The 13227-nt window shown below is 32.6% G+C and overlaps 1 protein-coding gene across 1 annotated transcript in view; it reads right to left on the bottom strand.

Moving 5' to 3' along the window:
• Window positions 1–7750: 7750 nt before the first annotated feature.
• The window catches only part of RpL11 (ribosomal protein L11), a 29256-nt gene continuing 23779 nt past the window's right edge, over window positions 7751–13227 (bottom strand). The window contains exons 5-6 of the mRNA XM_075359060.1: window positions 12081–12175; window positions 7751–7835 (exon numbers count right to left, since the gene is read on the bottom strand). Coding sequence (XP_075215175.1) covers window positions 7803–7835; window positions 12081–12175 — 128 coding nt within the window. The 3' untranslated portion in view covers window positions 7751–7802. The remainder of the gene's footprint in view (window positions 7836–12080; window positions 12176–13227) is intronic.

Here is a 13227-nt window from a genome sequence, read left to right as displayed (position 1 = left end):
GGGATCAACCAACTTGACCAGGATGTTATATACTATCTGCTGCCTGTCATAAGAGAGCCACTTGGCAGGCTGTTCTTGGGGTGCCTTTCCAACTTGTTTGAAGATTGCCTTGGTGAGGGTGTTCTTAAAATCTGGAAAAGATCCAAAAGAGGTCAGTAATTATCAACCCATCAGCCTCCATAAAAATTTTGAAATGAACGATTTTCTAAATCAAGACCAGTATAGTTTCATGAAAGGAGTTGGCACTTAGGATTGCATCTTAGATGCTCTTGCTCAGATGGAAAGTGCCTACTGTAAATATGTTTTGGCTATTTTTATTGACATACAGGCAGCATTTCCTTCCTTGTGTTGGGGGTTCTGTCCTCTACAAGTTGAAATGCTGCAATGTTCCCGAAGCCCTACAGGCCGTTCTGCATGACTATTTGTCTAACCGCACAGCTCTGTTTGAAGATGGGCACAAAGTTGTAGAAAAATCCATAACCAAGGGAAGCCATTGGGTTCCATTCACGGTCCCCTGCTGTGGAACCTGGTTTTTGATGGATTTTCAAAACTGTCATTTTCAGAAGAGGGTCACGGCCCAGGCTTGAGCCATTGACTGTCTCCTGTTAGTTCGTGGTAATTCACAACCACAGCTGGAAGAAAGAACACAAGTGGGCTTGTCAACTGCAGAGGGCTGGATGGAAATCAAAATTTAAGGATTTCTGTGCCAAACATGAAATATATGCTTCTGAAGGGTGCAGACAAATTATTGTACAGTTGAAACCACTACATTAGATATAACGGCTGAGCAATCAGCTGAGTTAGAGTTCATAAAGTACCTAGGTGTTTTGTTTGATGAAAAGTTGCTATTTAGTAACCACAAACAAGTTGTGGTGGACACAGTCTATGTGATGCACAAGCTTAGAAGAATTGCTTGGAAAGATTATGGGCTATCAATTGTACATATTGTACCCGAAGTGTCAACAGCATGACCTCATACACAGTGCTCATTTGGGTGTGAAGGTTGGATATGAATAGAGCACTTGTTCAAAATTTAGTAAGTGTCTAGCGCAGAGCCTTAATTGTATGCACTGGTGTTTTTAAAACAATCTTCTATGAGGCTACTACCATATTGGGAAAGGCTCTCCCAATCAATTTAGTGGTGTAAGTTTGGGCAGCAATGTGGAGATTACAAAGAGGTTGGGAGGTCGAGGTATATGGGATGCAGTTTTGAGCCGGGTCAGTATCAGAGCAGAACGGTTATCACAATGCACTGGATCTAACTACTGAACAGTTGCCCATCTCCTGCCTGTGGAAGAGGCTTCAGAGCCTCATGATGGAACACCACGACTAAGGGATGATCCTTGTGTAAATTTATACAGGAATTGGGGGATGGTACGCTCAAGTTCATTTTTAAGGGCAACTGGAGTCCAGGTGCTCACCAACCTTGTTAATTTGAAACAGCATCTGTTCAGTTCTGCATGCTGATGAGCTGTGCGTCTGTGGGGAGGTCCATTCAAATGAATATGAACATGTGATGTTCAACTGCCCTGCTCTTGGGGGGGGGGGGGCCAGAAATCGGGGTACCCTGGAAGAGGTGAAGGAGAAAATTGGCCACTCACAAGCAGCGAGTCAGCTGCATTTTCAGACCATGTGGGAGTTCCTTTATGCAGTTGCATTATTCAACTGGCATCAATAGTTTCTTCAGGGTAAAGACTCTTTCTGCACTGTTGTAGAACGCTACCTTTGAGAGATGGCTGGCCATTAGCCAGTAGCTCCAAGCTCTGTAAATAGTGGACAGGTACTTGCTACGATTCACCGACCTAGGCACGGCAGTGAATTGCTGTCTTTGATAATATAAAGTTTACATTTATGTCGTACATTTTATTATAGATGTGGTGCACCTACCCAATTTTGGGTAAGTAAACAGCAGGACACAAAAGCGAGTGGTGTATTGCAACATGCTTATTCTGTCCACGCTATTAGTTTAGCTCCAAGAGCTAGTTAGGAAACTGGTCGAGAAAACTGTTCGAGGCTCAGTAGCCCTTTGTGGCAGAGACATTTGGTCTTATGCTTTAGGGCAACCGAATTGAGTGGCGACAGGAATAATGTCAGTAAACCAAATATCTGCAATATTATCTCTCACAAAGTTCAATGCTCTAGACATATCAAATTTCCTCATACAATCCATCACCAGCATTAATAGTAGAAGACTTTAATGACCACCATATTTCATGGGGCTCAATCATTCTGGTCTTCTTGAGAAAATATGATAATCAGAGTGAGACAAGACTTAGATCTCTGTCTACTGAATGGTCAATCATGCATATTCATGTCAGTATCGTCTGGTACATGGTCCAACACTGACTTCTTATGCTCACGTGTTTTACGCCTGTCTTTTACTAACGTTTCTTTAACGTGCATTTATGTATTTTTTATACAATTTATTATTTTATATATTTTGTATTGTCATCGTTACTGTTTTTTATGACAAAATCTTAGTTTAACATGCTTGAAAAAAAACATATACTTTCAAGAAATAAATAAATTACGTCATATACATCTTTGTAATAACAAATTTACCACAACATATTTTATTATAATAGTGACATCATAATTAGATATGGTGCAGCAGTGGAGGGGATGTCATAATGCACTGCAGACCCATCTAGGAATTACATACTTCAATATGATGAAGTAGTAATACTACTTCTTTATGTAGTATTATATAATACTATACAATGATTACAAAAAATGAAAACATTTTCACATTGTTCGTGGCAATTCATTTTTTGTATTAAAAAATCCTTAACTGAAAATGTATAATGGGATAACCAGAAGAAGACTACTATAAAATAAAAAATATCAACCAACTTTTTTTTTTGTTTTCAGTCATTTGACTGGTTTGATGCAGCTCTCCAAGATCCCCTATCTAGTGCTAGTCGTTTCATTTCAGTATACCCTCTACATCCTACATCCCTAACAATTTGTTTTACATATTCCAAACGTGGCCTGCCTACACAATTTTTCCCTTCTACCTGTCCTTCCAATATTAAAGCGACTATTCCAGGATGCCTTAGTATGTGGCCTATAAGTCTGTCTCTTCTTTTAACTATATTTTTCCAAATGCTTCTTACTTCATCTATTTGCCGCAATACCTCTTCATTTGTCACTTTATCCACCCATCTGATTTTTAACATTCTCCTATAGCACCGCATTTCAAAAGCTTCTAATCATTTCTTCTCAGATACTCCGATCGTCCAAGTTTCACTTCCACATAAAGCGACACTCCAAACATACACTTTCAAAAATCTTTTCCTGACATTTAAATTAATTTTTGATGTAAACAAATTATATTTCTTACTGAAGGCTCGTTTAGCTTGTGCTATTCGGCATTTTATATCGCTCCTGCTTCGTCCATCTTTAGTAATTCTACTTCCCAAATAAAATTCTTCTACCTCTATAATCTTTTCTCCTCCTATTTTCACATTCAGTGGTCCATCTTTGTTATTTCTACTACATTTCATTACTTTTGTTTTGTTCTTGTTTATTTTCATGCGATAGTTCTTGCGTAGGACTTCATCTATGCCGTTCATTGTTTCTTCTAAATCCTTTTTACTCTCGGCTAGAATTACTATATCTTCAGCAAATCGTAGCATCTTTATCTTTTCACCTTGTACTGTTACTCCGAATCTAAATTGTTCTTTAACATCATTAACTGCTAGTTCCATATAAAGATTAAAAAGTAACGGAGATAGGGAACATCCTTGTCAGACTCCCTTTCTTATTACGGCTTCTTTCTTATGTTCTTCAATTGTTACCTTTGCTGTTTGGTTCCTGTACATGTTAGCAATAGTTCTTCTATCTCTGTATTTGAACCCTAATTTTTTTAAAATGCTGAACATTTTATTCCAGTCTACGTTATCGAATGCCTTTTCTAGGTCTATAAACGCCAAGTATGTTAGTTTGTTTTTCTTTAATCTTCCTTCTACTATTAATCTGAGGCCTAAAATTGCTTCCCTTGTCCATATACTTTTCCTGAAACCAAATTGGTCTTCTCCTAACACTTCTTCCACTCTCCTCTCATTTCTTCTGTATAGAATTCTAGTTAAGATTTTTGATGCACGACTAGTTAAACTAATTGTTCTGTATTCTTCACATTTATCTGCACCTGCTTTCTTTGGTATCATGACTATAACACTTTTTTTGAAGTCTGACGGAAATTCCACTTTTTCATAAATATTACACACCAGTTTGTATAATCTATCAATCGCTTCCTCACCTGAACTGCGCAGTAATTCTACAGGTATTCCGTCTATTCCAGGAGCCTTTCTGCCATTTAAATCTTTTAATGCTCTCTTAAATTCAGATCTCAGTATTGTTTCTCCCATTTCATCCTCCTCAACTTCCTCTATAACACCATTTTCTAATTCATTTCCTCCGTATAACACTTCAACATATTCCACCCATCTATCGACTTTACCTTTCGTATTATATATTGGTGTACCATCTTTGTTTAACACATTAGATTTTAATTTATGTACCCCAAAATTTTCCTTTACTTTCCTGTATGCTCCGTCTATTTTACCAATGTTCATTTCTCTTTCCACTTTTCTTTCGCCAGTTTGCACTTCCTGTTTAGAGCATTTCTTAATTGCTGATAGTTCCTTTTACTTTCTTCATCACTAGCATTCTTATATTTTCTACGTTCATCCATCAGCTGCAATATATCGTCTGAAACCCAAGGTTTTCTACCAGTTCTCTTTATTCCGCCTAAGTTTGCTTCTGCTGATTTAAGAATTTCCTTTTTAACATTCTCCCATTCTTCTTCTACATTTTCTACCTTATCTTTTTTACCCAGACCTCTTGCGATGTCCTCCTCAAAAATCTTCTTTACCTCCTCTTCCTCAAGCTTCTCTAAATTCCACAGATTCATCTGACACCTTTTCTTCAGGTTTTTAAACCCCAATCTACATTTCATTATCACCAAATTATGGTCGCTATCAATGTCTGCTCCAGGGTAAGTTTTGCAGTCAACGAGTTGATTTCTAAATCTTTGCTTAACCATGATATAATCTATCTGATACCTTGCAGTATCGCCTGGCTTTTTCCAAGTGTATATTCTTCTATTATGATTTTTAAATTGGGTGTTGGCAATTACTAAATTATACTTCGTGCAAAACTCTATAAGTCGGTCCCCTCTTTCATTCCTTTTGCCCAGCCCGTATTCACCCACTATATTTCCTTCCTTGCCTTTTCCAATGCTTGCATTCCAATCTCCAACTATTATTAAATTTTCATCTCCTTTTACGTGTTTAATTGCTTCATCAATCTCTTCGTATACATACTCTACCTCATCATCATCATCATGGGCGCTTGTAGGCATATAGACGTTAACAATCGTTGTCGGTTTAGGTTTTGATTTTATCCTTATTAAAATGATTCTATCGCTATGCGTTTTTGAAATACTCTACTCTCCTCCCTATCTTCTTGTTCATCACGAAACCTACTCCTGCCTGCCCATTATTTGAAGCTGAGTTAATTACTCTAAAATCACCTGACCAAAAGTCGCCTTCCTCTTCCCACCGAACCTCACCAATTCCTATTACATCCACATTTATCCTATCCATTTCCCTTTTTAAATTTTCTAGCCTACCAACCTTTTTTAAGCTTCTAACATTCCACGCTCCGACTCGTAGAATGTTATTTTTTAATTTTCTGGTGACCCCTTCCTTAGTAGTCCCCACCCGGAGATCCGAACGGGGGACTAGATTACCTCCGAAATATTTTACCAAGGAAGGCGCCTCCATCATTGCTATATGAAAATGCAGAGCCACATTTTCTTGGAAAAAAAGCAGCTGTAGTTTTCCATTGCTTTCAGCTGCGCAGTACTCAGAGGACTGAGTGATGTTGACATGGCCGTTTAAGTCATTGTGACTCACGCCCCTAACAACTACTGAAAGAGGTGCTGCCCTCTTTCAGGAATCATTCCTTAGTCCGGCTCTCAACAGATACCTCTCCGATATGGTTGCACCTTCGGTCCAGCTACTCTGTATCCCTGAGCACTCAAGCCCCCTCACCAACGGCAAGGTCTCATGATTCATAGAGGAGGATCAACCAACAATATTACTTATTTTTTTCTGCATTTCGCACAGTTTCATAATCCCTTGAACTCAAAAGCTGATAAGGTGACTCCTGGCAAGATAAACATACTTTATCTTGTAATATATATTACACTATAAAAATAAGGAAAATAAAATAAATAGATCAAACTGATAACCTTCTCCCAGTTTGGGTACAATAAAAAAAGTTAAAGCAAAATTATTTACACAATGATGTTTTCATCAATCATAAAAAAAAGCTAAAATAATGTTACTAAAACCTATGTAATTTTTTAAAAGAGGAAGAATTAAAGTTAAGATATGTGAAATTTTCCTTAAAAACAACTTTCTTTACATTTCATTGACTATATTTATGCTTCTTATACATTAAACAGGATGGCACCACCAAATTTTTATCAGCATTTCAAAAATATTTTCTGAAAATGCTGATAAAAATTTGTTGGTGCCATCTTGTTTATGTAAAAGGAGCATAAATTGAAGTCAATGAAATTTGAAGCAATTTTTTTAAAGGAAAATTTCACATAATCTTAACTTTGGTTCTTCCTCTTATAAAAGTTACATCATTAAAATCGTATTTTCTACAACTGGATATATCACAATTTTTTTTATATATATAGGTATGTATATATATATATATATATATATATATATATATATATATATATAGATACCTATGTTTCATTTTAATTGCCCCCAGGAAATTTTCTTGTAAATTACGCACAATACAAAAAAATGAACTAAACAAAAGTTACTCGGATCAGAGGGGACACCTCATGGTGACCTTAGATTTGACCTATTTCAAGGTTAACATGATTTTTTCAAATACAATGACATATATTTGACTCCACCAATGAAAAGAGCAGAAAATTTTACTTACACTGAAATGTGTGGTCACACATATAACCTTGGAGACCTTTTTTGAAGGTCGTATGGCTAACCATCAGAGATAGTGTTAAGTTATTTTTATGCTCTTTAGCAAACGGCCTGGAATATAAATACTCCAGTAATATATATATGACCTTCAAAAATGCACCTAACTCATATAACACTACCTCTGATAGTTAGCCATACAACCTTCAAAAAGGGTCCAAGATCGTATACGTGACCACATTTTTTTGTATAAAATTTTCTGTTAGTTTCATTGGTGGGGGTCAAAAATAGGTCATTCGTTTAAAAAGAATTATGTTAACCTTGAAATAAGGTCATCAAATCCAATGTCACCATCATGTGTCCCTCTCCAATATGAGCAACTTTTGTTTGGGGAATTTTTCTCTATTGTATGCAGTTTATGAGAAAATTACCAGGTGCAATTAAAATGAACATCCCGAAAAAGGTCATATGTGACCACATCTTTCAATGTAAACTTTTATGCACTTTTCACTGGTGTGGTAAAAAATGCATCATTCCATTTTAAAAAAATCATATTAACCTTGAAATAACAGTCAAGGTCACCCTGAGGTGTCCCCCTCTGAACTGAGTAACTTCTGTCCAGGTCATTTCTTTGTTTTATGTGTAGTTTACAAGATAATCACATAAGGTGATTAAAATGAAACATCTGTGTATACAAATGTATAAGAGCAAGATGATGGCAAGTATAAGTGCTGATTCGAGATTAAAGTTTCTGAGAGGATAATAAAAAAAATACACTATTAAGTATCAAAGTATTTTTAAAACATTTTATTGTAGAACAGCTTTATAAAATCACTTTTTTCCTGGAAGAATGATACCATCATACTGAAACAGAAAAATAAACACAACATAAAATATATATGATCTATAAACAATTTATATTATTTTAAAATGTCTTGGCAAACTTTGTACTTTTAAAATAAATTTGTGTAAAGTTCTGTTTATAATTAACTTTTCTATGATGCCAAACAATCTTAGTTCAAAACTGGTAAACAGTATTAATTTTATTTGTATAATTTTGTTACAAAATTTATGTTAGGTACTGTTATTACAAGAAATATTGGTAGGATAAAGTCAAAGATGGTAATGGAAAGAGAAGATTGGATTCTGATTAAAGAAGATTGGAGACAGATCCTAGCAATCAATATTGACCCAAATTATGGAGTAAGAAACAAAATTCTGAAAGATATCCACATTTCTAGTTTTAGCAACATTAAAAGAAGAGTTGTAGTTTACAGATGATGTATAGCTATAAACAATGTAAATAAAGACATCATATCATTTTCACTGAATAACTCATTTTCTAACATCAAGTTTACCAGACACTTTAAGAGAAATGAATCCATTTTAACTAAATAAATTTCACCAGATTTTTATACCTACTTCAACTGTGGTTGTAACTTTTAACTTCTATAAATCTAATGGCCATTTTTTTCTTCATATTAGCGTATATTTTACAAAAGAGCCTTTCACGGCTTAAAACTTAACAATTAAGAAAAGAACATTTAACAATAAAATTATTTATTAGATCTTATTACCATAATGCTGTGGACTAAAAGAAGGCAATGAATCATTAACAACTTGAACCTTGCTTTATCCTAGGAATAAAATCATTAAATACGTTTTAAAATATCAGGATATTTTTAATGACCTATACTTATTTTGACAATGACCTGCTAATTAAAATATTTAAAAGCTATTCAAATCTCAAAAATAAGGATAAATTTAAATAAATATATCTGGTAAAACCTTATAATTATTTACTGTATATGTTTCAAGTAGGAGAAAACTCCATATTGTATTTCACCATTAATTAACATGCAGATAGTAAATATTATATAAATGTTTTAGCACAAATAAATGACCATATTAATCCTATAAACTGGATTTATACAACAAAATTATGTAAGATATATAAGTACCTTTTTCTGTAAATAAGATAGCTGAACTAGCAACAAAAGATAACTAGAAAAGAAACATCATTTCTGATTTTATTCGTTAGTGTTCTAAAAAATAAAGAATTGTTAATTTTATAAACTACTGGAAAAGTGAAAACTAATCTGTATTCAGTTGGCTAATAGGGTGAAGAATAAAAAAAATGTAGCGTTTAAGTGAGCGAGTTCAATATGATTCTGCCGAGTCACATCCTGTATTATCAGTGCCAATATAATAATGTAACAGTGCCTGAATCAGTGAAACACTATAATCATTCATATATTAGTTATCGTATAATTAGTCATATAGTAAAGTAATCATATAATCAAACTTTTATTATAATGTTATATCTTATCAGTACTATTAAAACCCTTGATATCTTTTCATATGATCACACTTGTGCTTTCTGTTATTTAAAGTTAATATAATGGAATTTTTTTACTGGAACATGAGTGTAGTGAATTTCTACATTTGTGTCTATACGACTTTAGTTATACCATTATTTTGACAACATGTATGATAGCGATTCAGCTAATAGTGCAAGATTATTGATATCCTCTCTGAAAAAAGCCTTTTTTCCATTGTGCAGAAATACACTTAATTTTAAATGCTTACAAAAATGAAAGTTGTGCTGCTTCAGTGTATAATGTAATTTTCAAGTACAAATCAATTATAATTTCTCAGAAAACAAACCCCACAGGGCAATTATAGAACGTTAACAATTTAAATAAAAAAATGATTTGTAAAAGAAGTACACAACTTTTATTTTCAAAACGAACTGCCTAAATAGACAAAGTTATGGGTTGCAGATGACTATGATCTATCAGAATTCTGATGAATCTTTTATTAATTTGTTAAAAAGTATAAATTGTAAATACAAAGATATAGGGCCAGGAAAAATGTAATTGACAGGGATAATATGGCAAAGATTATTATTATCTCACTGAAATAAAGAAATGAGACAAGAAGGCAGTACAATATATGGATGAAACTTGGGACAACATAGGCGACATAAAAGTTTCATTTGGAAAGATAAAGCTGTGAATTCATCAAAAGAAGCCTTTCTATGTGGTTTATCAACCAGTCATAAGGCCCCATAGGCATCTCATAATTACGCATATTGGCAATGATACTGGGTTTGTCAATGGTGATACTCTCTGGATTTTTTAATCTAAATCTCCAGGAGGCTATAATAACGAGATGAACTGTTTTAGTGATGTGTAATTATTTCTGGAAAATAATTCAGTAATTATCTTATATAATACCTCTTATCATTCATGTAAAAAGAATATCAAAATGTGACTTAGTTCAAAAGGAGTGATTGTTGAAGAGGATGAAGTGTCCAGTTATTGCAAAGGGTTTCGCGTAATAAATGTAATTTTAAAGTGTATAAAACTGATGAGTTAACAAGATCCAATGGCAAAATCGTGCTTTGATTACTTCCCTATCACTGTTTACTCATACCAATTGAGTTAATTTTGGGATAAATCAAAAGTTATTTTGAATCATCAGAAAATACTACTTTTAAAATATCTGATGTTAAAAATGTATACTTAAAAGCCATCAATAAAACGGGCCAGTAGGAATAGAAAATATGTATAAAACATGTAATGGATACTGTTGAACCGAAATATTGGAAAATGGATAATATAATAGTAAACAAAATTGAGCCTCTCATTTTATCTCTTGATACTGATGCATGTGGATTTCTCACAATCAATAATGAAAAATAAATTGAATTTATTATTTGTTTATTATCTTAGAAATTTAAACTATTACATTAGTGAACTTTTACTGTTAGTGGACAACTGACAAATTCATAACTCTTAAAAAAAAAACTCAAGGACATTATGCAACAATGCACAATTTTAATGGATAAAATACTTACGGGTATCAGATGTGCCAAACAAGGTAAAAAAATTTACGATAATTTCAAATATACGTATAAGTTTTGTAAAATATAACAGTGCATGGTTACTGGTTTATTAACGCCATGTAATTTCTTTTGTATGCATCAGGATTTACAGAGACGCTAGGGTATTGGCCACCTGAACACTCATACAAGCAGTTTGTTTACTTCAGTTCTATAAGCTTACTGAATCAAGACAAGTCGTGTATTTACAAACTGGCTTTGTGCGGTATGTGATAACTAAAATGAGACAATTTAACAAACCATGGGTTTACGTGAAGTCTTTACTTTTCTATATAATAGATAAATATTATTTCTTTTTAATATGCTGGTGGAAATTCATTATCTGTTACTCAACAAATATCTCATTTTGTTAACATGAGGATTTTTCACAAAATGGTTAAATTACCTTACACATAATTTATTCAGTAGTTATGAAATGCATGATTTAATTATGACTTTTTGTTAATAAGAATTCCAATTCTTGTTTAGACAAACATTTATAATCGGTGAATCTACCCATGAGAAAATTTCAAATATTATAAATACTTAAATTGTAAATATTTCTTCATAGCTTAACAAATAAAAACTGGTTTGAACATAAAAATGTGACTTTCAGAAAACAACATTTTTCGTCTTCTTTGGTCCAGTTAGCATGTGCTTTGACCCAGAAGTCTTTTTTGCACGTTGGTGTTAAAAGCTGCTTTATAGCTGCCTGATGAGCTTTCTACCCAGCTGCAAGAAGTCTGTGTCTATTAGTTGTCAATTTAAGTCCACAATAGATAATTTTGGACAAAGTTTACTTTTGCTCACTAACAACCAATCCTGTTGTTGCGAGTAATTTTTCTATAATGGCCACTTCCTTCGCCTTTGTGATAAAAAAAAACAATTTGTTTAAATTGTTTTAAAATGGCATTCCGTGTTCCTAGTCCAATACCAAAGGAACAATTTTCAAACCCTTTTTATTGAAGTCATGTTCATTATTATACATTCAAGCCACACAAAACAAAAAATATGAGTTTGTAATAAAAATAAAATAAACTTTCACAAAACAATATTTGAAATGTGAAGATTGATAAATAACCAAAAAAACAACCTCACATTACACAGACAACTTAAACAATGGGTGTGGTTAAGCAGTATAGCCACAACAGAAATAAACAAAATTCCCTGTTTGAATTAACTTGCATGCTAATTGTACACACATATATATAAATTAATATTACCTTCTGTTGGAACCACTTCATGGCATCTTCCTTTGTTAATCTATGCTGGAAACCAACTTGACCAGTTTTCCTTCGCCTATGTGCTACGTTAAATCCTAAACAAACGGAACAGTATTATTAAGTTTCCATAATCTTTTAGAAAAAATTAAAAAAAAACTATGTTTATAAAGATATTTATTTGCTTATTAAGTCTTAAAATATGAAAATGTAAAATGGAGCTGATCTGATTATTTTTAATGTAAGACATTACAAATGGATATTTGGCTACATTATTAAAATGTGAATTTTGGCATACTGAATATAATATATAAATGTATTTTCTTTATAAAAATGAATAAATAGTATATATACGAATGCTTTTGGTTATCAACAACTAATATAAATATTAGAAGTAGTAGATTACAGTGTTAAAAATAAAAAAAAGGTAGTGAATCACTAAATCTGACCTCAGAATTAAAATATTATATTAAAAAAAAATTCAAATATTGCAATAACATGTAAATTAATATAACTGAACAACAAAGATATATGTTGCAATATATTTTCACTAGCAACATTTTTAAATTTGATCTTTTGATCATTTTTTTTTTAAATTTGATGTTTTAAAAAATCCATTTTTATGACAAAAAATGAATTTAATACAAGTTTATTTTAATTTAAATAATGTATAAATAATTAAGTTCACTCAACAATATATCTAGCACTATAAAAGATATTACATTCCAACATCACTAGTTAAAACAATTTTATCCTTATTTGCTGGTTACCTAGCTAAATAATACTATTTTTGGAATGGTGTGAGCATATCAGTTGAGAAACACAAAATTATTTACTTGCTAATGATAATTCATAGAACTGAATTTATGTTCTTTTATATAAATCTCTGTAATAATTTAATAAAAAAAAAAAACATAGAACAAAATAACGTACTCTGATTAAATCTATATACAGGTTCATTCAAAGAAACGGGATATTTTAAAAATTAAATAACGTTAATGAAAACGTTTTTTTAGAAAATAGATTTTATTTCATGTAATTGTACAAATGTTGCCATTTTAGGATATATATATTTTAGCTTATTTTTTAAAGATGACATCTTCCACGTGACCTCCTCTTCTACGTAAACACTCACAAAGTCTCTTCATTA

The sequence above is a fragment of the Lycorma delicatula genome, chromosome 1 (assembly GCF_047948215.1).
Source record: "Lycorma delicatula isolate Av1 chromosome 1, ASM4794821v1, whole genome shotgun sequence".
Lineage (NCBI taxonomy): Eukaryota > Metazoa > Arthropoda > Insecta > Hemiptera > Fulgoridae > Lycorma > Lycorma delicatula.
This window is presented reverse-complemented; position numbering and strand designations above follow the sequence as displayed.